The sequence below is a fragment of the Gossypium raimondii genome, chromosome 2 (genome assembly GCF_025698545.1).
Source record: "Gossypium raimondii isolate GPD5lz chromosome 2, ASM2569854v1, whole genome shotgun sequence".
NCBI classification, from domain to species: Eukaryota; Viridiplantae; Streptophyta; class Magnoliopsida; order Malvales; family Malvaceae; genus Gossypium; species Gossypium raimondii.
In genome coordinates this window covers 5824046-5850787 of record NC_068566.1, presented here as the reverse complement: position 1 = coordinate 5850787, position 26742 = coordinate 5824046, and the positions used below count along the sequence as shown (strand labels likewise).

General features: G+C 34.3%; 3 protein-coding genes across 5 annotated transcripts; all 3 read right to left on the bottom strand.

Annotated features, from left to right (window-relative positions):
- Positions 1 to 1412: 1412 nt before the first annotated feature.
- Positions 1413 to 5758, bottom strand: LOC105787854 (uncharacterized). Of its 2 annotated transcripts, none has more exons than XM_052625244.1 (5): positions 5396 to 5758; positions 3419 to 4749; positions 2651 to 2863; positions 2407 to 2558; positions 1413 to 2271 (listed from the first exon to the last, which is right to left on the bottom strand). In XM_052625244.1, the coding sequence occupies exons 2-5, from the start codon at positions 4719 to 4721 to the stop codon at positions 1801 to 1803; spliced, it is 2139 nt and encodes a 712-aa protein (XP_052481204.1). In that variant the 5' UTR covers positions 4722 to 4749; positions 5396 to 5758; the 3' UTR covers positions 1413 to 1800. The 2 variants fall into 2 exon arrangements, with proteins under 2 accessions (XP_052481204.1, XP_052481202.1); XM_052625242.1 differs by having other exon boundaries at positions 3419 to 4752; positions 5396 to 5757.
- A 1369-nt stretch (positions 5759 to 7127) lies between these two features.
- Positions 7128 to 11425, bottom strand: LOC105784983 (uncharacterized). Of its 2 annotated transcripts, none has more exons than XM_052625241.1 (5): positions 11061 to 11425; positions 9115 to 10494; positions 8410 to 8583; positions 8143 to 8294; positions 7128 to 8007 (listed from the first exon to the last, which is right to left on the bottom strand). In XM_052625241.1, exons 2-5 carry the CDS (start codon positions 10463 to 10465, stop codon positions 7549 to 7551), a joined length of 2136 nt encoding a protein of 711 aa, XP_052481201.1. In that variant the 5' UTR covers positions 10466 to 10494; positions 11061 to 11425; the 3' UTR covers positions 7128 to 7548. The 2 variants fall into 2 exon arrangements, with proteins under 2 accessions (XP_052481201.1, XP_052481198.1); XM_052625238.1 differs by having other exon boundaries at positions 8389 to 8583; positions 11061 to 11424.
- Positions 11426 to 21002: 9577 nt separating this feature from the next.
- On the bottom strand, positions 21003 to 25732 carry LOC105787853 (uncharacterized). The gene is made up of 9 exons (XM_012614421.2): positions 25459 to 25732; positions 25328 to 25356; positions 25166 to 25212; positions 24309 to 24374; positions 23511 to 23551; positions 22972 to 23108; positions 21913 to 22003; positions 21669 to 21740; positions 21003 to 21567 (listed from the first exon to the last, which is right to left on the bottom strand). The coding sequence occupies exons 1-9, from the start codon at positions 25536 to 25538 to the stop codon at positions 21330 to 21332; spliced, it is 801 nt and encodes a 266-aa protein (XP_012469875.1). The 5' UTR covers positions 25539 to 25732; the 3' UTR covers positions 21003 to 21329.
- Positions 25733 to 26742: the final 1010 nt, after the last annotated feature.

The following is a 26742-nucleotide window of genomic DNA, read 5'->3' as shown; positions in this document are numbered from 1 at the left end:
AAAAAATATTATCATATATCTCATTTCTTTTAGGCTTACAAAAAGAATACGATAATTTAAAATAAATTAGTTGAAATCAATTATGTTATTATAAAAATAAAAAATTGTAAAATTATAAAAATTATATTTTAAAAAATTAAAAATAATTTTTTATAAAAATCTGAAATATATAATTCTAAAATTCTAAAAAGTATTTAAATTTCAAGTTTTCTTTTAACTTTTATAACATTTTTAATTTTTATATATTATTTTGATTTTCAAAATTTAAATTATATATTTTAAAATTTTATAAAAAATATTTTTAAAATTTTTATATATTATATATTTTTTATATATTTTTTATCAATATAATATATATTATTACAACAAAAAAAAGATACGTAATGTATTCTAATAGTGTCACGTGACCGGTCAACATCGATCAACGACCAATCAACTCCAATAAGTTATCTACACCAATTTGTTCATTTTCAACAGAGACCAAAAAAAATATTTACACAAATATGTTATTTGATTTATTCAAATTGTAAAATTCAACTAAACCCGAACTCTAAAAAACCAAATAACTTAATTCAATTAAATTAAAATTTGAATTTTTTTTTCGAGTGACCGATTTTCGCTCACCCCTACATGTAATTATTAAAATAAAATAATTTATAATTATAACCTTGTAATGAAATAAATTCTTTAGAATTGTATGTTAAGTTAAAAGTGAAAGATTAAGAGTGAACTTGAATGGACAATGCGTTTACCTACGGTTAGTGTAAAAATAGCGATCACAATAAGATTAAATACTATAACAACACTGTAACACAAGACAAAAAAATAAACTAAACACAATACACCGCAACCAATTGCCCATCTAAACCAACCCTAAATAAAATCCCTTATGTGAAGCAAATTAAAATTTTATTTTTATTAGAATTCAAATACATATTGAATATTTAGAAATTTTAGTTTAATCCCAAGGACAGCATCCATATAGCATTAACATCCCTTCAACGCATTCAACATCTATCAATCACGTTCCTTGTTTTCTGAATTATGTATAAAAATTTCAAACCTCATCACTTCTTAAGTCACCTCATCCTAACCATTCCAATACGAACAGAGTTTTGTGCAAGCAATAACCCCATTCTGATACCAATAACAACCTTCCAGGATCTTTATCAACTCTTTTTCACAACCTCTAGGCAATGGACTCTTCATCCCTGCCTCATGCTCTGACCCCCCACTCTTTACAAACTCATCTATAACAATGGTGATTCAAAAGTGAAAACATGAAAATTATGAGATGGAGAGAAGAATCTCTGTTATTACTCATGAGTCATTCTTTCATCAAGTTTAGAAGAGCAGAACGATAAAACCTACACATACATATAACGAGTTCAATAACATGATACCAGGGAGTCTAAATAACCTTTTGACAAATCTATTAAAAAAACAACATCCAGAGTGAGTAAGATTCTACCAAATCAGGTTCATAAAAGTTGAGGCTATTGTTCTGTAGGAAAACCAAATTAGAACAAAGGCGAATCAATCCATAACTAAAGAGAGCTCTACGTTTGAAGGATTCTAGTGCTAAATGAAAATTGAACTCAAGCCCAAAGTAGCTGTCAGAAAACCAATAGCCATCACTGGACTCCCCCCTGCATGGCTGGAACTATTCCTTCCAATAAAGCAAAACCTGCAGACCTGCAAACATGCAATTATGTGACAGTTTTCTTACCATTATCTAACATACAGACCAACCGATAAGAAAACCGGAAGAGCAGCCAGGGATAAATTATAGCCTGATCTCTACAGCTTGATGTTTCCGCCATGTGCTGCTTGCTTGGCTGCAACTTGCTCATCTGACAAAGGCAAATAGTAGATGCGAGGAGTTGCTTTGGTTTTCCAAAATAGATCATCCAGAGTAACAATAGGAGGATCTGGTTTCTCTGGAGGTGGTGGCGGAAGAGGGAGACGTTCTCTAACTGGTGGAGGGTTAGGCAAAGGCGGTGGTGGAGGAAGAAGTGCAGAAGGTGGTGGAAACTGCTGCCTAGAAACCTGCTGACGCGAAGAGGGCTGGGGCTGAGAAGCAGGTTGAGCTTGAGGAGCAGTAGAACCAGAAGTCCCAGGAGTAGTTGGAGTCCGTGGTGGAGCATCAAGCCGAGTTTTAACTTCCTGGGGATCAACAAAGTCAGCCACCAATAGACGCCCACCATTAGGTGGCCATTGCAGGTTATAAACAGCATTTCGTGTCTCTATTGCTTCTTCTACAGATGAATACTGCACCAATAAAGCAATTCCCAAAGTTGATTAGATATATTGAATCAGCCCAACAATAAAAAGCCAAAATGAGTATTTGATCATAGACCATGAAAGTCCCATCGGAGGAGATGGAAACAAAGCAATAAGTCTTACTGTAACATAGCAATGGGTCTTAATGTGGTCCATCCAGAAGCTAGTTACAGTCCCAGTTTTCCCTAGAAGTTCTTGTGCAGCTTTCAAGGTAAAAGGGCGAAGAAAATGATCAATTCTGAGGGATGTGGTAGGAGCATTTTGAGAAGGGGGAACTGCCAAATAAAGATGAAACAGAAAATTAGATGTTAAAACAACAATCAGAAGAATTCAATTCGTATCAGCTGACTGAGAGATGACAACTCACCAACTCGTTCCTTTGGTGCACCTTCACTTGCTGTTGAGTCTGATTTAGAGAAGTTACGTCTCAAAGCAGCAGGCTGAGGGGTGTCTTTAGGTGTGCTGATGGGTGTAAGATTAGAGCCTTGATGTTCTGGAACTTCTATATTGTCAGAATTCCATTTGTCAGAATTCCATTTGCGCCGTTTTGCAAGCTCATTGTTACCAACAGGTTCCTGATCTGTAAAGACAGCTCATCAGGTGAGAATTGCCCATTAACCCAGTAGGAAACTACATTAATTTCATTCTCATGTCTGATCAAATTTTTAAAATGAACTCCCTTGATTACAGAGAAAGCTCAATATTAGATATACCTATAATTTTGTTTCTAAGGCTCCAGGCAGTCATAGGAACCAATAAAAGTACTAAGAAGGAACATCACAGCAATTTCTAGCCAAAAACTATATACATTAACTTCAAACCAAAGATGCAGCACTCTAACCCGTAAAGCTCTTTTAGAACATGTAAAGCATGCACCATCCATGGAAAAAAAAAACTAAAATAGTGTATAAACTATCAAATAGATAAAAACTTAAAAACAAGATTATCACCTTCCAGAACTGCAACTTAAGCAGATCATGTTTCAAAAAGCCACCTTAAGTTATCTGTCTTAAGAATGTCCATTAAGTACAAGCACTACTATCCAATCACCTTAGCTTCAAAATGCTATCAGTAAGGTAAAAGTAAGCACACATGCAAAGAAAGGCAGTAACAATTGCAGGCCGTTGTCACTTACCATGAAGCTTTCTTTTCTCAGCAGGAACAAAAGACCGGCTCTTATTCTCAACCAAGGTGTCCTTTTTATTAACAGATAAATCATCTCTTACATCACCAAGAGGAATTTTCTCCTTGATAATAGGTGCTCCATTATTCTCACTCTTATCTCCCATTTCATCAGTACTACATTTTGAATCAATTTGTTTACTCTCAAGCATATCCTCCTCCATAGAGTCATCACCAGAACTTCTATCCAAATTTAATTTTTCCGAGTAGGTCGTCTCAGCACTGTCATTTTTATTACCCAAGTCTACATTTGTGACATTCTTGCCATCTCTCTCATCAACAGGTGCCTTGTTCTCAGGTGGATCTTCAACATCCATTGGATGTGATTCACCACTAATTGGGACAACATTACTGGATGATGGTTCCACCATCTCTGGCTTTACAACATCTAAGTCTAATTTGACATTATCAGCAAGTATATTATCCTTTAATTCAATCTTTTCATTATTTGAGACAGAATCAGTAGATATAGAATCAGATTTTACTTGCAACCCTAAATCAGGGCTGACCTCAGATACCTGGATGTTCGGAGCAGAAGAATCATGCACATCATCCTCGTGTGGAACCTTCAAACCCTCGTTCTCCAGCTGCACCTTCGAATCTTCAATGTCCAGCTGAGGCTTTGAATCATCACTCTCCAGCTGAGGATTTGAACCCTGCAGTTCGCCCTTTGGATCATCATTCTCCACCTCAGGCTTTGGATCATCAGTCTCGAACTGGAGCTTAGGATCCTCACCCTCCACTTTGATATCAGTATTCACATTCTCATTTTGCCCTGAGCTCTCTTTCTCAGTAGATGGTACCTCACATACCACATTCTTGGTAACCGTTATCTCAGTCTGAATAGTGGTGGTTTCAGAAACAAGCTCCTTTTCCACCAAGCTGTCGCTTCCTTGAACTCCTTCATGACCCAAAGCAGCTGCACTCTCATTAATGTCAACATGAACCTTCACCCCACTCTCCTTCTCAATCTCACGGCCACTATGATCCACATCATCTTTAACTGTCTCAACAATAACTGGAATTGCCTTTTCAATCCCTCGCTCATCTGTAGGCTGGGGATCAGAATTAAAACCATTATCTTCCTCAGTTTCACCATTTTCCCTTTCCAATCTAACGGCCTCATCCAAACGTCTTACCAACTCCTCTTTCAAGCCCCGAGTTGTCAGTTTCCGCCTCTTAAGTTCTTCTTTCAACTCTGTAACCTTCCATTGATCAATTGGTCTATTGTCAAGTATTTGATATTTTGATGACATCTTTTCCAACCCAAACTCACCTTCAAACCTACTAGAAAAGGTCACATTTCTCAGTCATTCACCAAAAAAGCCAAACAAAAAAGATTCTAGTAAAACATGTGCAGTAGAAAGAAAGCGCCAACAAGACCAAAGAAAGCATGTTATACTGCAAAATAAAGTTAAATCGTGCTTATAAGGTAGAAGAAATAAAGGAGCTGAAGGAATGATATATAGCTGTTTAAACAATTTGAATAAATGCAGCAAAGCCAATAAAATAATTCCAGGAAATTAACCCAGAAGAATAGCAAATCTTCATGTAAAATATAGAAAAGGAAAGCAATGAAGTATTTAGTTAACACAAAACCTGACACCACAAAACGAGGGTTTAAAAAAAACCCCTTATGTGCCTGGACAAAGAATATATACAAGAAAGCTCCCCTTTCTCCCAAAAAGCACAAATACGAACAAAATAAGGCATAAAAAACAGTAAATACATTTCCAGCCCAAATTTTTTCTTTATCCTAGCTTCGGTAATGAAAAATAAATTCATAACCAGCAAGAAACGAAATGCCGATTTAACAAGAAACTAATGAACTGAAACAATCGCACCCAAAACTAATCGTATTTATAAAAAAAAATTGTAATAACACCCATTAAAAATGCATGCAGAGAGGAAAGAAATAGAGATTACTCACAGGCCTATATATTTGGGAAGCCACTACAACCACACTTCCCTTACAGGAGAATTGAAATTTTATCCCAAAACTACCCTAATTTCAACAGACAAAACCCACCATTAGCGCAAACCCTAGTTTTCAACAAAGAGAAAGTTATCGAAAATAAGGAAAAATTAGAAGAAAAAACAAAATAAAAAAAAAGTAAATGGAAAATAGAAAATGAATTTTATGAGAGCGGTGGATGAGCAATTGATTTTTATTTTTTGGCTGTTGTGAATATAATATAACCTGGTTGTTCTTTTCTTTTTAGGATTTTGAGAGAGAAAATGGGGAGAAAATTGAAACAATGGTGAAATTAGGGTTTTAAAAAAACCATTTGCCTCTGTCGTATTATCGAATCCAAAAAGGCAGAGACCAATTGTTCTAGAAAAACCCATTTTGGTTTTATTCAAATGCCTAAATTGCCCTTCTTGATCGTTTTTTCATCATAATTGAGGTGGCATAAAGGATTTCAAAATTATAAAATGGATCTACTTTTTTGGTAAATACTTTAAATTTTATGTATAATTAAAAAAAAAAGTAATAACTCAATTTCTTTTAAAACAACATTATCAATATTTAAAATATATGTAAAATATTTAAAATGACATTTAATAGGCTAAATTTGATTAATATGCCCAGGTTTTTTTTCAATTTGACCTTTAGATCTATTTAAAATTAATTAAGAAAATATATCGTTTTTAGGAAAGAGAAAGTGAAAACTTGTCCAACTGGGTGCATTTTCTGCACAGATAGTAGGCCCCTTGCATGAGAGACGCATGCAAGAATCCGACCTCTTACCGGTATCCATAAATTTCAGGGATCGGAGGCTCCCCGTCTATTTATAACATAAAAAAAATATTTAGACTTATAAAAAAAATATTAACATAATTAAAAAAATGAAATTTTAAATTTCGTCTTACCATTGCTAATTGGGCAGTAAAAATATGGTTGTCGTCGAAGCAAATTAGAGAGGTGTCCATTTTCAAGAAATTGACCCGAATGAATAAAATTCAATATAATTAAAAAATAATATTTTAAATGAAAATATAAATAAATATTGAATAAGAAGCTTGAGAGAATTGAGAGAAGAATGTGAATGAAAAAAATGAAAATTGGGAGGTATTTATAAGTTAAAAAAAATTTATTGTTGGGAGATTTTAAATTTTTTTTTGACAATTTCTTTTGATCGTTTGGCGCAGCAACGATCAAAAAACCATTGTATTTTACCGTTGAAAGAAAGCACGCCCAGCTAAACACACTTTCACTTTCTCCCTCCTAAAAATGGCCTATTTCCATAATTAATTTTAAAACTAACCTAAAGTCTAAATTAAAAAAAGCCCAGCATATTAATCAAATTTAGCCCATTTAATATGACTCTTATTTGTGCAAAAACTTTAAAGTGGGACAAAATTTACCATTATAATTATAAATATAATTACATCCATATTAAATATTTTTATAATTTGTGAAATTTTAATAATTTATTTTTTCATAAATGTATTTATCAATTATAAACACTAACATTTTGAACTGTTAATACTTTAAAAATCTTCATCTAATAGTTTTAGGTTTTTGCCTTAAAATAAAATCTAATCTCATACGAAGCTCAATCCAAGGTATGAGATGAAGAGAAGAACCTCAATCATCAGGTTCAAAGCACGTTGCACATACATAAATAAATGATAAAAACCCTGGATGAAACTACACATACTTATAACGAGTAAGCCTACATTCCCTTTTAACAAATCTATGTAAAATTAACATCCAGAGTAAAAGTTAAATTCTACAAAATCAGGTTCATAAGAGTTGAGGCTATTGTTCTGTAGGAAAACCAAATTAGAACAAAGGATAATCGATCCATTACTACAGAGAGATCTCAGTTTTGAAGGATTTTAGTGCTAAATGGAACTTGAACTCAAGCCCACAAGTAGCCGGCAGAAAAACCAATACCCATCACTGGACAAGTTCCCTCTGCACGGCTGCAACAATTCCTTCCTATAAAGCAAAACCTGCAGACCTGCAAACATGCAATTATGTGACAGTTCTCTTACCATTAACTAACGTACAGACCAACCGATATGAAAACCAGAAGAGCAGCCAGGGATAAAACTATAGCCTCAGCTCTACTGCTAGATGTTTCTGCCATGTGCTGCTTGCTTTGCTGCAACTTGTTCATCTGACAAAGGCAAATAGTAGATACGAGGAATTGCTTTGGTTTTCCAAAATAGATCATCCAGAGTGACAATAGGAGGATCTACTTTCTCTGCCGGTGGCGGAGGAAGAGGGAGCCGTTCTCTAACTGGTGGAGGGTTAGACAAAGGCGGTGGAGGAAGTGCAGAAGGTGGTGGATGCTGCTGTCTAGAAACCTGCTGACGTGGAGAGGGCTGGGGCTGAGAAGCAGGTTGAGCTTGAGGAGCAGTAGAACCAGAAGTCCCAGGAGTAGTTGGAGTCTGTGGTGGAGCATCAAGCCGGGTTTTAACTTTCTGGGGATCAACAAAGTCAGCCACCAATAGGCGTCCACCATTAGGTGGCCATTGAAGGTTGTAAACAGCATTTCTTGTCTCTATTGCTTCTTCTACAGATGAATACTGCACCAATAAAGCAATTCCCAAAGCTGATTAGATATATTGAATCAGTCCAACAATAAAAAGCCAAAATGAATAATTGATCATAGACCACGAAAGTCCCATCGGAGGAGATGGAAACAAAGCAATAAGTCTTACTGTAACATAGCAATGGGTCTTAATATGGTCCATCCAGAAGCTTGTTACAGTCCCAGTTTTCCCTAGAAGTTCTTGTACAGCTTTCAAGGTAAAAGGGCGAAGAAAATGATCAATTCTGAGGGAATTGGTTGGAGCATTTTGTGAAGGGGGAACTGCCAAATAAGATGAAACGTAAACCATTCAGATGTTAAAACAACAATCAGTAGAATTCAATTCGTATCAGCTGACTGAGAGATGACAACTCACCAACTCGTTCCTTTGGTGTACCTTCACTTGCCGTTGAGTCTGATCTAGAGAAGTTACGTCTCAAAGCAGCAGGCTGAGGGGTGTCTTTAGGTGTTGTGGTGGGCGCAAGATTGCCTTGATGTTCTGGAACTTTTATATTGTCAGAATTCCATTTGCGCCGTTTAGAAAGCTCATTATTCCCAACAGGTTCCTGATCTGTATAGACAGCTCGTCAGGTGACAATCACCATTCACCCACAAGGGAACTATTAATTTCATTCTCACGACTGATCAAAATTCTAAAATGTATTCCCTTGGTAACAGAGAAAGCTCAATATTAAAAATACCAATAATTTTGTTGTCTAAGGCTCCAGGTAGTCACAGGAACCAATAAAAGGATTAAAAATGAACAACAAAGCAATTTCTAGCCGAAAACTATATACATCATCTTCAAAACCAAAGCTGCAGCACTCTAAAGTAAAGCTCTTCCAAATCATGCACCATCCATGGAAAAATAGTGAATACACTATCAAATACACAAGAATTTAAAACAATATTATCACATTCCACAAGTGCAACTGAAGCAGATCAAGTTTCAAAAAACCAATTTAAATTATTTGTCTTAAGAATTACCGTTAAGTACATGCACTACTATCCAATCACCTTAGCTTCAGAATGTTATCAGTAAGGTAAAAGTATGCACACATGCAAAGAAAGACAGTAACAATTACAGGCCATTTTCACTTACCATGAAGCTTTCTTTTCTCAGCAGGAACAAAAGACCGGCTCTTATTCTCAACCAAGGTGTCCTTTTTATCTATAGATAAATCATCTCTAAAAACACCAACAGGACTTTTCTCCTTGACAATAGGTGCTCTATTCTTCTCACTCTTATCTCCCATTTCATCAGTACTACATTTTGAATCAATTTGTTTACTCTCAAGCACATCCTCCTCCATAGAGTCATCACCAGAACTTCTATCCAAATTTAATTTTTCTGAGAACGCCATCTCAGCACTGTCATTTTTATTACTGATGTCTACATTTGTAACATTCTTGTCATCTCTCTCATCAACAGGTGCCTTGTTCTCAGGCGGATCTTCAACATCCATTGGATGTGATTCACCACTAAATGGGACAACATTGCTGGATGATGGTTCCACCATCTCTGGCTTTACAACATCTAGGTCTAATTTGACATTATCAGCAAGTATATTATCCTTTAATTCAATCTTTTCATTATTTGAGACAGAATCAGTAGAAATAGAATCAGATTTTACTTGAAACCCTAAATCAGGGCTGACCTCAGATACCTGGATGTTTGGAGCAGACGAATCACGCACGTCATCTTTGTGGGGAGCCTTCAAACCCTCGATCTCCAGCTGCACCTTCGACTCTTCAAGGTCCAGCTGAGGCTTTGAACCCACACACTGCAGCTGGCCCTTTGGATCATCATTCTCCCCCTCAGCCTTTAGACCCTCACTCTCCACCTCGGGCTTTGAACCCTCATTCTTCACCTCAGGCTTTGGACCCACATTCTCCAACCTGGGCTTGGGATCAGACTGGAGCTTAGAATCCTCACTCTCCACTTCGATATCAGTATTCACATTCTCATTTTGTCCTGAGCTCTCTTTCTCAGTAGATGGTACCTCACATACCACATTCTTGGTAACCGTTATCTCAGTCTGAATAGTGGTGGTTTCAGAAACAAGCTCCTTTTCCACCAAGCTGTCGCTTCCTTGAACTCCTTCATGACCCAAAGCAGCTGCACTCTCATTAATGTCAACATGAACTTTCACCCCACTCTCCTTGATCCTACTGCCACTATGATCCACATCATCTTTAACTGTCTCAGCAATAACTGGCATTGCCTTTTCAATCCCTCCCTCATCTGTAGGCTGGGGATCAGAATTAAAACCGTTATCTTCCTCAGTTTCAGCATTTTCCCTTTCCAATCTAACGGCCTCATCCAAACGTCTTACCAACTCCTCTTTCAAGCCCCGAGTTATCAGTTTCCGCCTCTTAAGTTCTTCTTTCAACTCTGTAACCTTCCATTGATCAATTGGTCTATTGTCAAGTATTTGATATTTTGATGACATCTTTTCCAACCCAAACTCACCTTCAAAACCTACCAGAAAACGCAAATTCCTCAGTCTTTCACTAGAAAACCCAAACAGATAAAATGAAGTTAAATCATGCTTATAAGCTAGAAGAAATAAAGGAGCCGAAGGCATGATATCTAGCTGTTTAAACAATTTGAATAAATACAGCAAAGCCAATAAAATAATTCCAAGAAATTAACCCAGAAGAATAGCAAATCTTCATGTAAAATATAGAAAAGGAAAGCAATAAAGTATTTAGTTAACACAAAACCTGTCACCACAAAATGAGGGGGGGTTTTACCTTATTTGCCTGGACAAAATATATATACAAGAAAACTCCCCTTCCTCCCAAAAAGCTACTGAGCAAAAAAAAAAAGCCATAAAAAACAGTAATATATTCATTTCCAGCCCAAAATTTTCCATATCCTATCTTCGGAAATGAAAATTTTCCTTAACTAGCAAAGACAAAATGCCGATTTCACAGGAAACTAATGAACTGAAACTATCGCACAAAAATTAATCGTATTTAGAAATGCAATAACACCCATTAGAAAAATGCATGCAGAAAGAAAAAAAAATAGAGATTACTCACAGGACTATATATTTGGGAAGCCACTACAACCACACTTCCCTTACAGAAGAATCGAAAACCAAAAATACCCTAATTTCAACAGACAAAACCCACCATTAGCGCAAACCCTAGTTTTATATCGAAAACAAGGAAAAATTAGAAGGAAAAACAAAATAAAAAAAAGTAAATGGAAAATAGAAAACGCTTTTTATGAGAGAGTGGTTGATGAGCAATTGATTCTTTTTTCTCTGTTTTGAATACAATATAATCTGGTTGGTCTTTTCTTTTAGGATTTTGAGAGAGAAAATGGGGAGAAACTAAAAGACAAGGGTGAAATTAGGGTTTTAAAAAGCTTGTGCCTCTGCTCATATTATCGAATCCAAAGAGACAAGGGCAATTGTTGTAGAAATACTGATTTTTGTTGGCAAGTAAATGCCTAAATTACCCCTCAGCGTCTTTCTATTCAGTCATGCTTAAGTCACATGATGATTTGTTTTTACCCGAAATTGCACTTTTTTCCTTATACTTCTTTTGCTTTTATGAATGGCTCCTTAGAGTTTTGTCTTTCTCTTTTTGACACATTTATTTTTTGCCTCTCCTAATTTTGCAAATTCATATAAATTATTAACAAATTGTTACAATGACCAAGATGAATTGAGGTATTTAAAATTTTGAAATTCAATTTTCCCAAAATTAGAAAATTATTTACATTATTATTGTATAATTTGAATTTTACTATATGTAAATATTCCGTGTAGTTTAAATTCCACCTTATGTGGGCCATGTCAAGATTTATTCTAATATAAGTGATACGAGTCAAGGAGGTGACACTCAAGGGGTTGTTTTTCCTAGTGGTCCAATCACTCGAAGCAAGGCACGATAATTAAAATCAAAGATGAATGCTTTTGTCCAAGACTTTGTTGCTACAAATTTAATTCATCATGTTCGTGACGTTGACAAATACAGAAATGCAATTCACTGGACCAATCTTGGAATAGTGAAAGCCCATAAATTGGTGGATTAATCTTTTATGTATCTTATTATTATTATTTACTTAATTCTCATTGGTTGGGACACATCACTTATGAGTTAAGTAATTTTATTTAGGTTATTATTTATTTATTTTCTTAGATAATTTGAAAGAGTTTTATTAGGATTCAATTACTCTTGTAATTTGCCTATAAATAGGCTTGCTTTCTACACATTGGGGGGTGGGGAATAAAAAGAGAGTATTTGTTTTCTTCTAAATTTTTGTGAGTCAAATTTTTTAGAGTAGAGTGATTCTTCTCTTGCTATTTAGTTTGGAGTTTGTTACTTTCGAGGGTATTTCGGAGTTACAAATATTTAAATTTCTTTCTCGTTCATCGGTGTTTCTAGAGGTTCTTCTTCTAGGGGTTTCGTAGGGAGCCGCTCAATCATTGGCGTTTTTGGTTACAAGTTAATCAAGGGTTCCATAGGGCAAATCTATCCTTTTATTATTATTATTATTATTATTATTATTATTATTATTATTATTATTATTATTATTATTTAACTAATTTTATTTATTCTCGTTTTATTTTTAATTTGTGTTTCTCTTGTGTCTAGATTCGGGATTTCCGCATCAGTTGGTATCAGTTTCAGGCCATTTGGTGTTATTTTTGAAGCTAAAATCATATCTGAAACGAGTCAAAATACCAAAAACACTTCTCATCGGTTTCGTCGATTCTTTTTTTCTCCTCTTATTCTTTAAAAAAAAGCAAAAAGCGCAAAAAAAACCGTAAAAAAAAAGTTGCCTACCTTTCATACATAGGTTTCTTCTTTTCCTATTATTGTTATTATTTTTATTTTATTTTTCCCAAAATTGAATTTCTTTTCCTTCTTCATTGCTTGACTCAAGTATAATTAAAGCTTCAATTTTTGAAAATCTTAAGACACCAAACGTTTCCGATTTTTGTTTTCTTTTTAAAAAAAATTGGGTAGAGTTTTTTTAAGTGTTCTTCTTATTAAAGCTTTTCTTTGACTCTAGAGTTAGGGATCGTTGCAGGTCTATGTTTTTTTGTTTCTCTTATGCTTTCTAACACTTTGTTTCTTCTTGTGTTAGCAGATATTAAAGGCACGCACAATTCCTTCATCTGTGTAGCCTCCATTACAAATTGCCTCGTCAAGTTTATTGGCCTCTTAGAGCAATTAGGGTCTTCATTGTTTCTTTGAAGTTTGCACCTCCGTTATTTGATCTTGATTAGTAACCTTCTCCAAACATATTTACAAGTTTTGAATCATTCATAGAGTTATTCTTTTGAGAGCTAACGAGTGAGGTTATTATTTTTTATTTCTTGTTCCTGTTTGTTTGATCTTTCACAGATACCATGTCGCTCACTAGATCCCAAACTAGTAAAAATGAAGAGGATGAGCAAAAAAGAGAGAACGATCCTTTGGTCGAGTTGTTACAAAAGAGATGAAAAAGTTGCAAACTCAATTCGAACATCGCATGACCCAGATGTTACAAGAGCAAAGGGAGTATCTTGATACAAAACTTACAACTCAAGAGAGATACATTGCCGATAATTACAAAAAGTTGAACGAAGCCTTTATAAGCCGATCAAATTCGCGAGATCGAACTTTTAAACGAAGGGAGGACCATGTTTTTGATGATGACTTTGAGTCCGAGTATGTACCCAGAGAAAGGTTGGAATGAAACAATGACACCCGCAAACCAAAATTTCCTTCTTTCTCAAGGAAGAATGATCCTGATGCTTACCTTGATTGGGAGGAAAAGATGGAAGCAGTCTTTGCTTGTTACAATTACTCTGATGAGAAAAAGGTAACATACGTTGTCGCTGAGTTCATTGATTATGCACTAACATGGTGGAATCAATTATGTAAAATCAGGATTCTTTATAGAGAGCAACTTGTTACTACTTGGGTTGAAATGAAGCGCATTTTACGAAAACGGTTTGTTCCACCATACTATTATCAAGAACTCCATCAAAGACTCAAACTTCTTGTTCAAGGAGATAGATCTGTGGATGACTACTACAAAAAGATGGAGACTATTCAGATTAGAGCCAATCTTGTTGAAGAGGCTGAGGTGACTATGGCTAGATTCCTTGCCGGCCTAAAGCCTGAGATTGCAAATCGAGTTGAGTTACAACACTACATGGATGTTGAAGAGATGCTTCAAACCGCACTCACCATTGAAAAGCAATTACGAAAGAAATGGACACCGAGGGGTGCTAGTTCAGTTTCTAATCTTGCTTGGAGAGGAAATTGGCAAAAATAAGATGATAGATTTTGGAATGGGAGAGATGCACGGTTCAAGCCAAATGAGCCTAGAACTTACTCCAAAGATAGAGGTATGCCTAATTCATTTAAAGGTTCTACTTCTACTAATCGAGCTCCATTTTCTTCTTCTACTTCTCCTAGTGCCATTAAGTAGCCAAAAGATATTACCTACTTCAAATGCCAAGGAAGGGGTCACTATGCTCGAGAATGCCCTAATAAAAAGTCATTGGTGATTCGAGAAAATGGCGAGGTTGATTTTGAGTCTGATAACGAAGATGAAATGCCTCCTTTGGAAGATGCTGATGATGTGCATACTCATGATGAGTATGAAGAATACTTGGAGTATGGTGAAAAAGTACTTGTTGCTCGAAGGGCTTTAAATGTCCAGTTTAAAGAGGAAGAGCGCGAACAAAGAGATAACATTTTTCACACGAGATGTTTGATTGGTGGACAACCTAGTTCATTGATCATCGATAGTGGAAGTTGCACCAATGTGGTGAGTTCTTCCCTTGTTGAGAAACTTGGCCTACCTTATGTGAAGCATCCAAGGCCATACCGCTTGCAATGGCTGAATGATAGTGGGGAGGTAAAAGTATCTAAACAATGCTTAGTTTCATTTTCCATTGGTAGATACTCTGATAAAGTTTTGTGTGATGTTGTTCCAATGCAAGCTGGGCACATATTACTTGGACGGCCATGGCAGTTTGATCGACGAGTAAATCATGATAGTTTCCTTAACCAATATACCTTTGTGTTCCTTGGAAAGAAGTTTACTTTGGCTCCACTTCCTCCTCAAGAAGTATACAATGATCAACTCAAACTTGCTAGTGAGATGGGTAAGGAAGTGAGGTAAAATCATTAAAAAATTTGAGAGTAAAGAGGCCCTTAGTGTTAAAAGCCAACTTAAAGGCCCAACATTGGTGAGTGATTGCACACACAAGTCACGAGATGAGAGAGTGAGTTTATTCGCTAGGTTTGAGATATCAAATTTGCTCTTTGTACAAAACAAACATTTGTAATTATTAGGTTTAGGGAAAACTTTGTTTTGACTAACCCTAATACACATTTGCCTAGTTGTTTTGTTGATCTTTTGCAGGATTTTGAGGATGTATTTCCTTCTGAAATGCCTAAGGGATTACCTCCTTTACGAGGGATTGAACATCAAATTGACTTTGTGCCTGGTTCAAGTATTCCGAATAGACCAGTCTATCGAAGCAATCTTGAAGAAACTAAGGAGTTGCAAAGGCAAGTTGAAGATCTCTTAAAGAAAGGGTTGATTCGTGAGAGTCTAAGCCCTTGTGCGGTCCATGTACTTCTCGTCTCAAAAAAAGATGGTTCTTGGAGAATGTGTGTTGATTGGCGTGTTGTCAATAAGATTACGGTAAAGTATCGATATCCAATTCCTCGATTAGATGATATGTTGGATGAGCTTAATGGTGCATGCATTTTCTCTAAAATTGACTTAAGAAGTGGTTACCATCAAATAAGAATGAAACAAGGTGATGAATGGAAAACTGTTTTTAAGACTAAGTATGGCCTGTATGAGTGGTTAGTCATGCCATTTGGCTTAACTAATGCTCCTAGCACATTCATGAGATTAATGAACCACATACTTAGACCTTTTTTAGGAAAATTTGTCGTTATGTATTTTGATGACATACTGATTTATAGCAAAACTTTGAATGATCATGTTGGGCATGTTACATTAGTATTGGATGTGTTAAGGCATGAACGACTCTTCGCTAATCTTGAAAAATGCACCTTTTGTATGGATAAGCTTGTTTTTTGGGGTTTTGTGATAAGTTCTACAGGAATCTATGTGGATGAGGAGAAGGTAAAGACAATTAAAGAATGGCCTATCCCTAAAACTGTTTCTAAGGTAAGGTCTTTCCTTGGGTTAATCGGTTTCTACCACAGATTTGTTCGTAACTTTTCCACAATTGCTTCGCCTTTGACTGCACTTATTAAAAAGGATGTATCTTTTCATTGGACAGATAAGTAAGAATTAGCATTTAATGAACTTAAAGATAAATTGTGTAATGCTCCTATTCTTGTTTTACCTAATTTTGAAAAGACCTTTGAGATTGAATGTGATGCTTCTGGTGTAGGTATATGTGCCGTCCTCATGCAAGATAGTAAACCACTAGCCTACTTTAGTGAGAAACTTGGTGGAGAACATTTGAACTATTAGACCTATGATAAAGAGTTGTATGCCTTGGTAAGGGCATTAGAAGTTTGGCAACATTACCTTTTACCAAAGGAGTTTGTGATTCACATTGACCATGAATCACTTAAGCACTTAAAGGGACAAAGTAAGTTGAACAAGCGACATGCGAGGTGGGTTGAATTCATTGAATCTTTTCCTTATGTTATAAGGTATAAGAAAAGTAAAGATAATATTGTGGCTGATGCTCTATCAAGGAGGTACACTTTACTTAGTACTTTGCATACTAAGTTATTAGGTTTTAGTATCTCAAAGATTTATATGCCACTGATTCTGATTTTGCAAGCATTTATGACGCATGTGAACATGGTGCATTTCATAAATTTTATAAGTAGGATGGCTATCTTTTTCGAAATAATAGACTATGCTTACTAAAGTGTTCAATGCGAGAATTGTTGGTTCGAGAGGCTCATAGTGGTGGTCTTATGGGTCATTTTGGAGTCACTAAGATTTATGATGTTTTACATGAGCATTTTTATTGGCCTAACATGTGACAACTTGTTGAGAAAATTTCCTCTACTTGCATTACTTGTAAACAAGCTAAATCCATTGTGATGCCTCATGGTCTATATACTCATCTTCCTGTTCCTAGTTCACCTTGGACTGACATTTCAATGGATTTTGTAATAGGTTTACCAAGGACAAAGCGTGGATGAGATAGCATCTTTGTGGTTATGGATCGATTTTCTAAAATGGCTCATTTCATTCCATGCCATAAGACTGATGATGCAACCCATGTTGTCGATCTATTTTTCCGTGAAGTTGTGAGATTACATGGAATCCCAAGGACTGTCGTTTCCGATAGAGATGCAAAATTTCTTAGTCACTTTTGGAAGGTGTTATGGGGTAAGTTAGGTACTAAACTACTTTACTCTACTACATGCCACCCTCAAATTGATGGTCAAACCGAGGTGGTAAATCGATTTTTGGGATCTTTGCTTAGAGCCATAATAGGTAAGAATGTTAAATCTTGGGAAGAATAGATACCCTATGTTGAGTTTGCTTATAATCGTTCTGTTCATTCTTCCACAGGTTTTACTCCTTTTGAGATTGTATATGGCTTTAATCCACTTACTGTTTTAGATTTGCTTCCTTTACCTTTGAATGAGATTGCTAATTTAGATGGTGAAAGGAAAGTTGATTTAGTGAAAGAGATCCATGAGAAGGCTCATAAAGCCATTGAGAAAAAGAATGAGTCAAATGCACATCGAGCTAATAAATGGCGAAAGCAAGTCTTGTTTGAACCTGGAGATTGGGTATGGGTGCATATAAGGAAGGAACGATTTCCTTCTAAAAGAAAGAATAAACTTGATGCACGAGGAGATGGACCATTCCAAGTACTCGAGAAAATAAATGACAATGCTTATCGCATTGATCTTTCTGGTGAGTATAGTGTTAGTGCTACTTTCAATGTTTCTGATCTTTCTCATTTTGAATTTGATGTAGGTTCAGATTCGAGGACGAATCTTCTTGAAGAGGGGGAGAATGATACGAGCCAATGAGGTGACACTCAAGGGGTTGCTTTTCCTAGTGGTCCAATCACTCGAAGCAAGGCACGACAATTAAAATCAAAGATGAATGCTTTTGTCCAAGACTTTGTTGCTACAAATTTAATTCATCATGTTCGTGACGTTGACAAATACGGGAATGCAATTCACTGGACCAATCTTGGAATAGTGAAAGCCCATAAATTGGTGGATTAATATTTTATGTATCTTATTATTATTATTATTTACTTAATTCTCATTGGTTGGGACACATCACTTATGAGTTAAGTAATTTTATTTAGGTTATTATTTATTTATTTTCTTAGATAATTTTAAAGAGTTTTATTAGGATTCAAATACTCTTGTAATTTGCCTATAAATAGGCTTGCTTTCTACACATTGGGGGGTGGGGAATAAAAAGAGAGTATTTGTTTTCTTCCAAATTTGTGTGAGGCAAATTTTTGAGAGTAGAGTGATTCTTCTCTTGCTATTTAGTTTGGAGTTTGTTACTTTTGAGGGTATTTCAGAGTTACAAATATTCAAATTTCTTTCCCGTTCATCGGTGTTTCTAGAGATTCTTCTTCTAGGGGTTTCGTAGGGAGCCGCTCAATCATTGGCATTTTTGGTTACAAGTTAACCAAGGGTTCTATAGGGCAAATCTATCCTTTTATTATTATTATTATTATTATTATTATTATTATTATTATTTAACTAATTTTATTTATTCTCGTTTTATTTCTAATTTGTGTTTCTCTTGTGTCTAGATCCGGGATTTCCGCATCAATAAGTTCAATTATTATTTTGATTATCGATCTGCTCTAGTTTTATAATAATTAATTTTAGTGTTCATTATTTGGATTTGTATATTTTGTACTTGAAATTTTGTAATAACGGCTTCTAATGAAACATATATTGAATGTAATTTTATGTGTTTAATACACATAAAAATATTTTGTTAATTTTTAAATATGATATTTTAATTGTAGTAATTAGCATAAAATTTGAATATAATTAAAATATATTAACCCATTAATTCAAATATTATAATAAAAAATTCAAATCATATTTAAAACATTTTAACATGTTCAACATACAATATAATTTTACTTTATGTAATTAAAGCAAATAGCAATATTAAAAATAATAACTAATTAACATAATTAACTCTAATAATAATTAAGGCTTAAAATTCTATTCAATTAATAACTCAATTTTACATTAATCACAAATTTTATAATAAAAAATTTAGTGCAACTTGTTTTTATATCGAAATTTTAATTAGTAATTATAATTATAATTGCAAAATTTTCCTATATGTTATGCTTAGAGTTCTAAAGAATTAATATCTCTATTTTAAAATTATCACAAACTTTTAACTAATAATAGTGAATTGAATTATAATTATTTTTAAATGTTAATTATCACAACCTCTATTTTACTTCAATTTCTTTCTGATATAAATTTAGTAAAATGATAAAAAGCAAAAGGTGTTCTCTTCAATTTAAATTTTTTTCCGAACTCATAATTTTATATATATATCTACTAGGTGATCATGGGCTAGGCGGCCCGGCCCGGCCCGACGGCCCTCCCAAAATATGGGTTTGAGCAAAAAAACGAGGCCCGTTTAGAAAACAGATTGGGCCTCGGGCACCAATTTTTTGGCCCGGGCCCAGATTGAATATATAATAAATATTTATATTTTTTATTTTTTAATTTTAAAATACTTTTTTATTTTAAAATAAATTTTTGGTTTTATTAAAAAAATGGGCCGGGCTCGGGCTTAGGAATTTTTTCTTGGGCTGGGCTTGGATAAAATTTCAGGCCCATATTTCAGGCCGGGCCTGGCCTAGGACGCGGGCCAAAATTTTTTCTAGGCCTGGCCCGAACTCGGCCCGGCCCAAACATAATTTTAAGCCCATTTTCTAGGCCTGAGCCCAGACCGGCCCGAAATATGGGCCTAAAATTTTGTCCAAACTCGACCTAAAAGAAAATTGCTAAGCCCGAACCCGGCCCGACCCATATTAAATATATATAATATATATGATTAAAAATAAAAAATATATATTTAATATATAATTCAGGCCGAGCCGGGCCGAGCTCAAGCCAAAAAAGTTTTACCCGAAGTCCGGCCTGTTTTCTAAACGGGCCTCATTTTTTTACTCAAACTCATATTTCCAGCCTATATTTTTACCTAATTTTTTAACGTAATAACAACGGTGGAAGCTTCAAGGAGAAGAGAGAGACGATAATATACTACACCATCTTATTACTATAAGGGGCAATGATTAATTAAGTTTTAATTATGAAACTTATATGAAGTTATAAGCAACACTAGGTGGGAAGTGCCATTTACTTTTCAACCAACAACTACCACTTCTCCTTTCTTTTACTGACAATTAATTCTTAAATATGAAACATAAATCATACATATATGATTTTTTAATCTATTTGGTAAGCATTAATTAGGAATATATCAAATTCCAACTCAACAATAATCTTAGCAGTGAAATTACAAAATAATTATTAAACTATTTAAAATTTTCAATCTAAATCGTCAAACTGTTAAAACCACTATTGTATGACCACTTATATTAACACCACATACATCAATTCGCAACTCTCATTCCCTTTCTCTTTTACTGTTCTTTTTTTTTTATATAAAACAACTTTAAAACGTTACAGTCCTATAAACCAAAATTCATATATCTTTCACCTCCAAACCAAAACCTAAATATCTTTCTACTCTGATCTCCAAAACTGACAGTCGAATTTACTTAAATCTAAAGTATATTCTTCTTATTAATGAGTATTGATCCATCATGCTAATCACCAAATTGTTACTTTGAACTCGCTAACCAAAATTTAAAAGAAAAACTTAACAATGAGTCAAATAAAATGACATTTACCTTTTTTATAATAAGGGATCTTTACTACAAATTTTCAATTACTACAGTATAAGCTCAAAACCCAATCTACTCACCCAGGTCGTTTGATCAAACCGAGAAATAAATTTATAATCTTTTGAAACATTGAAATAAGATGTTAAGCAATTAGAAAGTAATATCTGTTAAGCCCAGTCAACCCCACCTCCCTCCGAACAGATACAAAACAGTCAAATAGTAATCCTTGTGAAGTAGGAAAAACCATTTTCTACCTACATTAGATTTAATATTTCATTTCACCTATAGGAAATGAAAGTCTGAAGGAATCAGGGTAAGAGATGTGCAGCATATAAGAAACGGCCCCATAACATATTTCCTTCTTTCTACTTACTAATGGTGCTTACTTGTGAATGAAACTATTGCTGGATCCTACTTACTCACTTTCATCATCACTTTCCTGCAAACTCAAATGGTTCATATTCCTTTCTAGAGGAGGTAGCCCATCTTCAGAATCATTGGAAGAACCCTCCTCATCTTCTGAATCATTGGACGCACCTTCTGCTGCATCTGGTGGAACCTTAGGGACTTGCCTTTGTTGTGAAAGCCAAGAATTTTGGACTGATATGATGTCAGCACTATTTTCACATTCAGAATATGCCTTCAAAAGTTCCCTACACCAATCCAATAAGAATGTTTCCCCACTTGAACATGGATCATACCTTTCAACCAATTTAAAACTTTTTGTACTAGAAAAACAATAATAATAAGGTACCTGTTAAGGGACAGGAAGGCATGACCCCATTTGAACTTGCCTAACAGCAAATTTGCGGTTTCCTCTTCCCCACTGTTGAAACATCACAAAGGAACAAAAACCCAGAAGACTTACTCAGTTAACATATCAGACTCTGAGTGACGTACCATACAGAAGAAAAAGAAACATGATTGAAACCATATCCTCAATTCAGCCAAACAACTGCTAGATTGTGAAAAAATATGTTGATTAGGGAAATAAGTACCATATTAGTAAAGCAGCAGATAATGCTTCTACGCATGATAGCTCACATGGTCGACCATAATTTACTGGGTTTGCAGCCACTAGCCATGGCACTGCAATTCCAAGAAATTTATCAAATTTGTAAAACAGGACAAAATTATGGAAAACCTGTAAAATATGAATCACTCTTAACGAGGATATGGGGATGTACATATGCCAAACAATATGCAAATATGCTTTCACTTAGATGTTCTATGTATAAAGTCGATTAAGATGAATATAGAAGTATACAACAAGAAGAGTAGGAAGAAAAAGTTTTACTTTCGAATTGTCATTTAAATTTTTTTCATCATATATGATGTAAGTGGAGTGTAATTGAGTTCATTTACAAGTAATAACTGTAATATGCCACACACACACACAAAAAAAAAACAAAAAAAAAAAACACCTGTCATCTGATTTCATAAAAAGTCGAGAGAAAGTATCACATCTGGGCCAAACATAATTGAAATCAAACTGGAAGAAAACATACAGGTACTATTACTAGCATCCCGGATATTACTGCTATTAAAACATCATCAAGCATCTTAAGGACTGAAATTTCAAAATGATGCAACAACAATGACATCAAAGTTGCATACACGTCAAATATAAAGGCAGCCTATTTGAATCATACAATTCAATATAAAAATAAAGGACGGAAGAACTCCTGGCTTGTTGGACTGATATGATAAGAATATATATCACCGGGGGCTTGTAACTGTTGAAATCATCCACAAGGTGGTCATGATTATGCTACGAGATAAGAAAAAGTTTGCAACATGTTGACTGAAAGACTAAAATCTGATGAATTTAGCAGTGAAGACATCATATGCATCTTTAATCATTATGCGTAACAATTGTGTACTAGCAATAATTTGTGAAAGACATTATAGGAGGAATTGTGGATAAAGCAAGTACTAATAGATTGTTGAGGCAAAAAAAAAAAAAAAAAAAAAGAAGCCAAATGCCCAAATATGTTAGACAAAATGCGCAGAAGGTTCATTCACATGGGAAACACTTGAAAAGTTTATATTCATACACAAGCGAGGAGCACCACACCGCAGCTTCACAAAGGGTACATCACTAAGACGAGCCCATGAGCAATCCACAACAGCTAACCCTTTCCTCTTTATTAAGTTGTAATCTTCTTTTGAGACACATTGACTACCAACAGGACTGCCCAGCAGAGGTTCAAAACAGATAATTAAAAAATTATTAAAGTCGAAGCAAAGGATGAAAAAGCAGATAATACAAGCTTGCAAAAACTGTTAGGTAAAATTAGAAGAAGAGGTTCTCGCAGCTTGCTTCTCAACATTAGTTTGGACTCAGGAGTTTTCTTAGATGCATGAATGATTTTCATATCAGCCATGAGAATATATTTGTACAAAAGAACAAATATCGGGTGATATTCTATGATGATGAGTAACACCATCAACTTAGGAAAAGCAAATGTCAAAGTTGTTCAACGTGGCATCCTGAGCATTTGGCCCGATAATAGGTGCATGTATGCTGCTAACTAAAAGAAGGGAGTTCAAATCATCCTTTCCCCAAAACAAAAAGAAGATTTATTGAAAGTACCTTAAAACAATGCCGCCAAAACCACTATTTACACGCAAATCCTGCATGAAATCATTTATTGCTCCAGATTAGTAGAAAGTGAATATGACCATAAGGTCAAAATGACTGAATCAATTGATTGATCTTACGTAAACTAATTGCACTCACAAGTTACTACCATTCTCTAAATCGACCATTGACAAATCATTTGACTGGCTAATAATGCAAGATCCTAAACTCAACAAGACAATTTATGAATATTAGAACCAATTTCCAAGCCCCTGGAAGTGAAAGCTGAAGTTTCAATTTCCTAAAACTTAAGTTTGTGATTGCTTATGAGGGCAGAATCTATTTGTATCAGATGACTATGCTAAACAGTAGTCGTTATTAATACCAGGAACCAAGAGCCAACTTCAAAAATTCAATGTTAACTTTTCCATTTTACCTTTCTAAAAGCCCATAGAAGTTTTCTAGGAATTTCACTCTCTCTTCTCTGCATGTAAAACTCTGCATATCTTATTTCAAAATAGAAGATTTACTGCCACCAGACACCCATTGGCAGGCTATTCATACCCAATTTCCACCCATAAGTCTCTTAGTTATCTTTCACTCTTACTTATTCCAACCTTAGGTATGGTGCGCAAATTTGTCTTGAATCCAACACAATGACACATTTCTCATGCAAAACAACTACAAAACAAGCCATGCACTGTAATGTCTACAGAGCACAAAGCACATTTGATGTGACATAAATAAGATAAATTCAAACATGCATAACAAAATTAAATTTCAGGGAAATTTAGTCTAGTAGATACTTTCTTTCAACAACCCAAATCTTGCAAGTTTGCGCCCAGTGCACCTTTTTGCATCACACTGTCCAAAATCCTGAGTCAACAAGAAGAAAACAATAAGGGTAATCCATGCAAGCAATTATTAAAGAAAAAGAAAATCAAAAGGCCAACTGTCAAACACCATTTTAAGAACGATTTGATCACGAATTCAAAATAATAAGCAAAGCTAAAGAAGACAATGACTTGGCATTGCTGGCAATTACCATTGTGATAGCAATATGCTTGAAGTCATCAATCCATAGAAGCCACTTTTTAAGGAAAAGGCATTTTTCAAAAAAAAAAATATATATATATATTAAAGAATAAGATGTTCTTTGATAAACTGAAAATTTTAAGTGTGTTTAATAAACTGAAAAGTTAAGTGTTAAAATTTAAGTATCAAAATTGTTTTATAAAAATTGTTTAGTATATTACTGAAAATTAAGTACTCAATATAATTACACTATTTGTAGCTGTAAATATTTAATAATGAGAAACTATTCATTTCACGATTTAAACCTTATTAACCTAATTTATTATTATTATTTTGGATAGTTCTAAATAAAAATTAAAAGGAGTAATTTAAATATCCCTTCTTTAGTGGAAAAAAACAGTTCAAATATAAAACTGCAACATGTTCTGCATTTAAATTGATTAGTCCCGTTCAAAACTTGTTTCTGAAAATTTCCTGTTAATAGATAATATGAGTTATCAAACACATTCTGATCAAACAAAAGTTCCCTATCACAAATTCTACGAAAACATAAAAACTTCCATTAAAGCTAGCCAAAAAAATTAATTTCAATAACATTTAACCAAAAAAAGAAGTAGGAGAAAAATACAAACCCACATAGCAAGTTGAACTTTAGGAACATTGGGTTCCTCTTCGGGAGCTGCATGGAGAAGGAAAATAGAAAAAAAGCAATTAACAGTGGCAAAACATCAAACACATGATATATCCAAACAAAACAATTGAAGTAAATGAAGATATGGTTATGGAATTAGTACGTTGATCATGTGGGAGAGATTCATCTTCCCTGGAAAAGTACAGCAATAAAGGAAAAATAAAAGTTTAGAAGATTGATTTTGAAATTAGATTGGTTTAAAAGTGAAATTGAAAAAGAAAAACAAAACAGAACCTTTGGAATTGATGGTTTCTGCTAGACTGTCCCCGATGAGAGTTATGGGTTTTGAAACGCCGGGGCTTGTTGTGACCCATTCCCTTTCTATTTCGTATTTTAGCTCTGAAATAACTGGAATTCGACGAGAAAGAGTGGTGATCACGGGGGCTTTTGTGTTTTGCTTAGGCGGGTCGGTGGCGGCGGCGGCTCCTACTAGTTCCTAAACCGATTCGGCCCAAAAAGAAAAAAAGCAGTAGATACCTAGCTAATGGTGTGATATGTAAAAATTTGGGGTGCTTATGGACCGAGTTAAGTTTGAATTGGGGTTATGGAAGGTATTTAAATTAATTTTTTAAGTTTGAGTTCGGTTTGATTCAAAAAATAAATTTTTTTATTTTTGTTCAAGTTTGAGTCAATTTAGAAAATGTAAATTTGGGCTCGATTTGATCCGTTTATATTTAATTTGCAACATAAATAGCTTTTTAAAAATATATTTTTTAAAAAATAAATAACTTTTTTTATCAAAGATTTTATAAAATGAACTTTTTAGAGACCTCCAATGACCAATCCTAGCATGAATTGCTAAGGATCCGATAAGTTCAATATTGATCCCTTCAAACATATCAATTGGGCAAATGTGTCCATAGCGATTAGGATGGATATCTCGTATCCAAAAATTAGTAGTTCGTCCGATCAATCCTTCGGGTCCAAATAACTCAATTTTCTCCCATGCAGTATTTGTGTCAATGGATTTGTTCGATGGTACTAAAAAATGCTAAAATAAAATTTTTCAAACACATTAAAAAGTATTTATATTTTACTATATTAAATATAATTTTAAAATTTTATATTTTGGGATAGACTATTTAGCTGGGTAAGTTTTTTTTTTTTTTTTTTTTTTTAAGTTTTGGATAATGGGTTTAATTGTTATTGTGTTAGTGATTTAATATAAATATATATCATTTTTATTTAACATATATAATTAATATAATATTTTTATAACATAATATTTTTGGATTGGGCATGGCTCGGACCAAAAAAATCCTTACCCAAGGCTCAATCCATATAAAAAACGAGACTTAAAATTTATTCAAACCTATTTTTTGGATGGAAGTATGGACAAGTAACTTGACTCATGAACAGATTTAGTCAAAATTCTACATTCTAGTAACAATTTAACTTTTGGTCGGGATACATTACTCCAATGTAAATAATATTTGTCAATGTGGATAAATGTTGAAACTCCATATTTTGATGATACTTGTTTTGAACTTTTTCATTTAAATTAGTCCTTAAATTTAG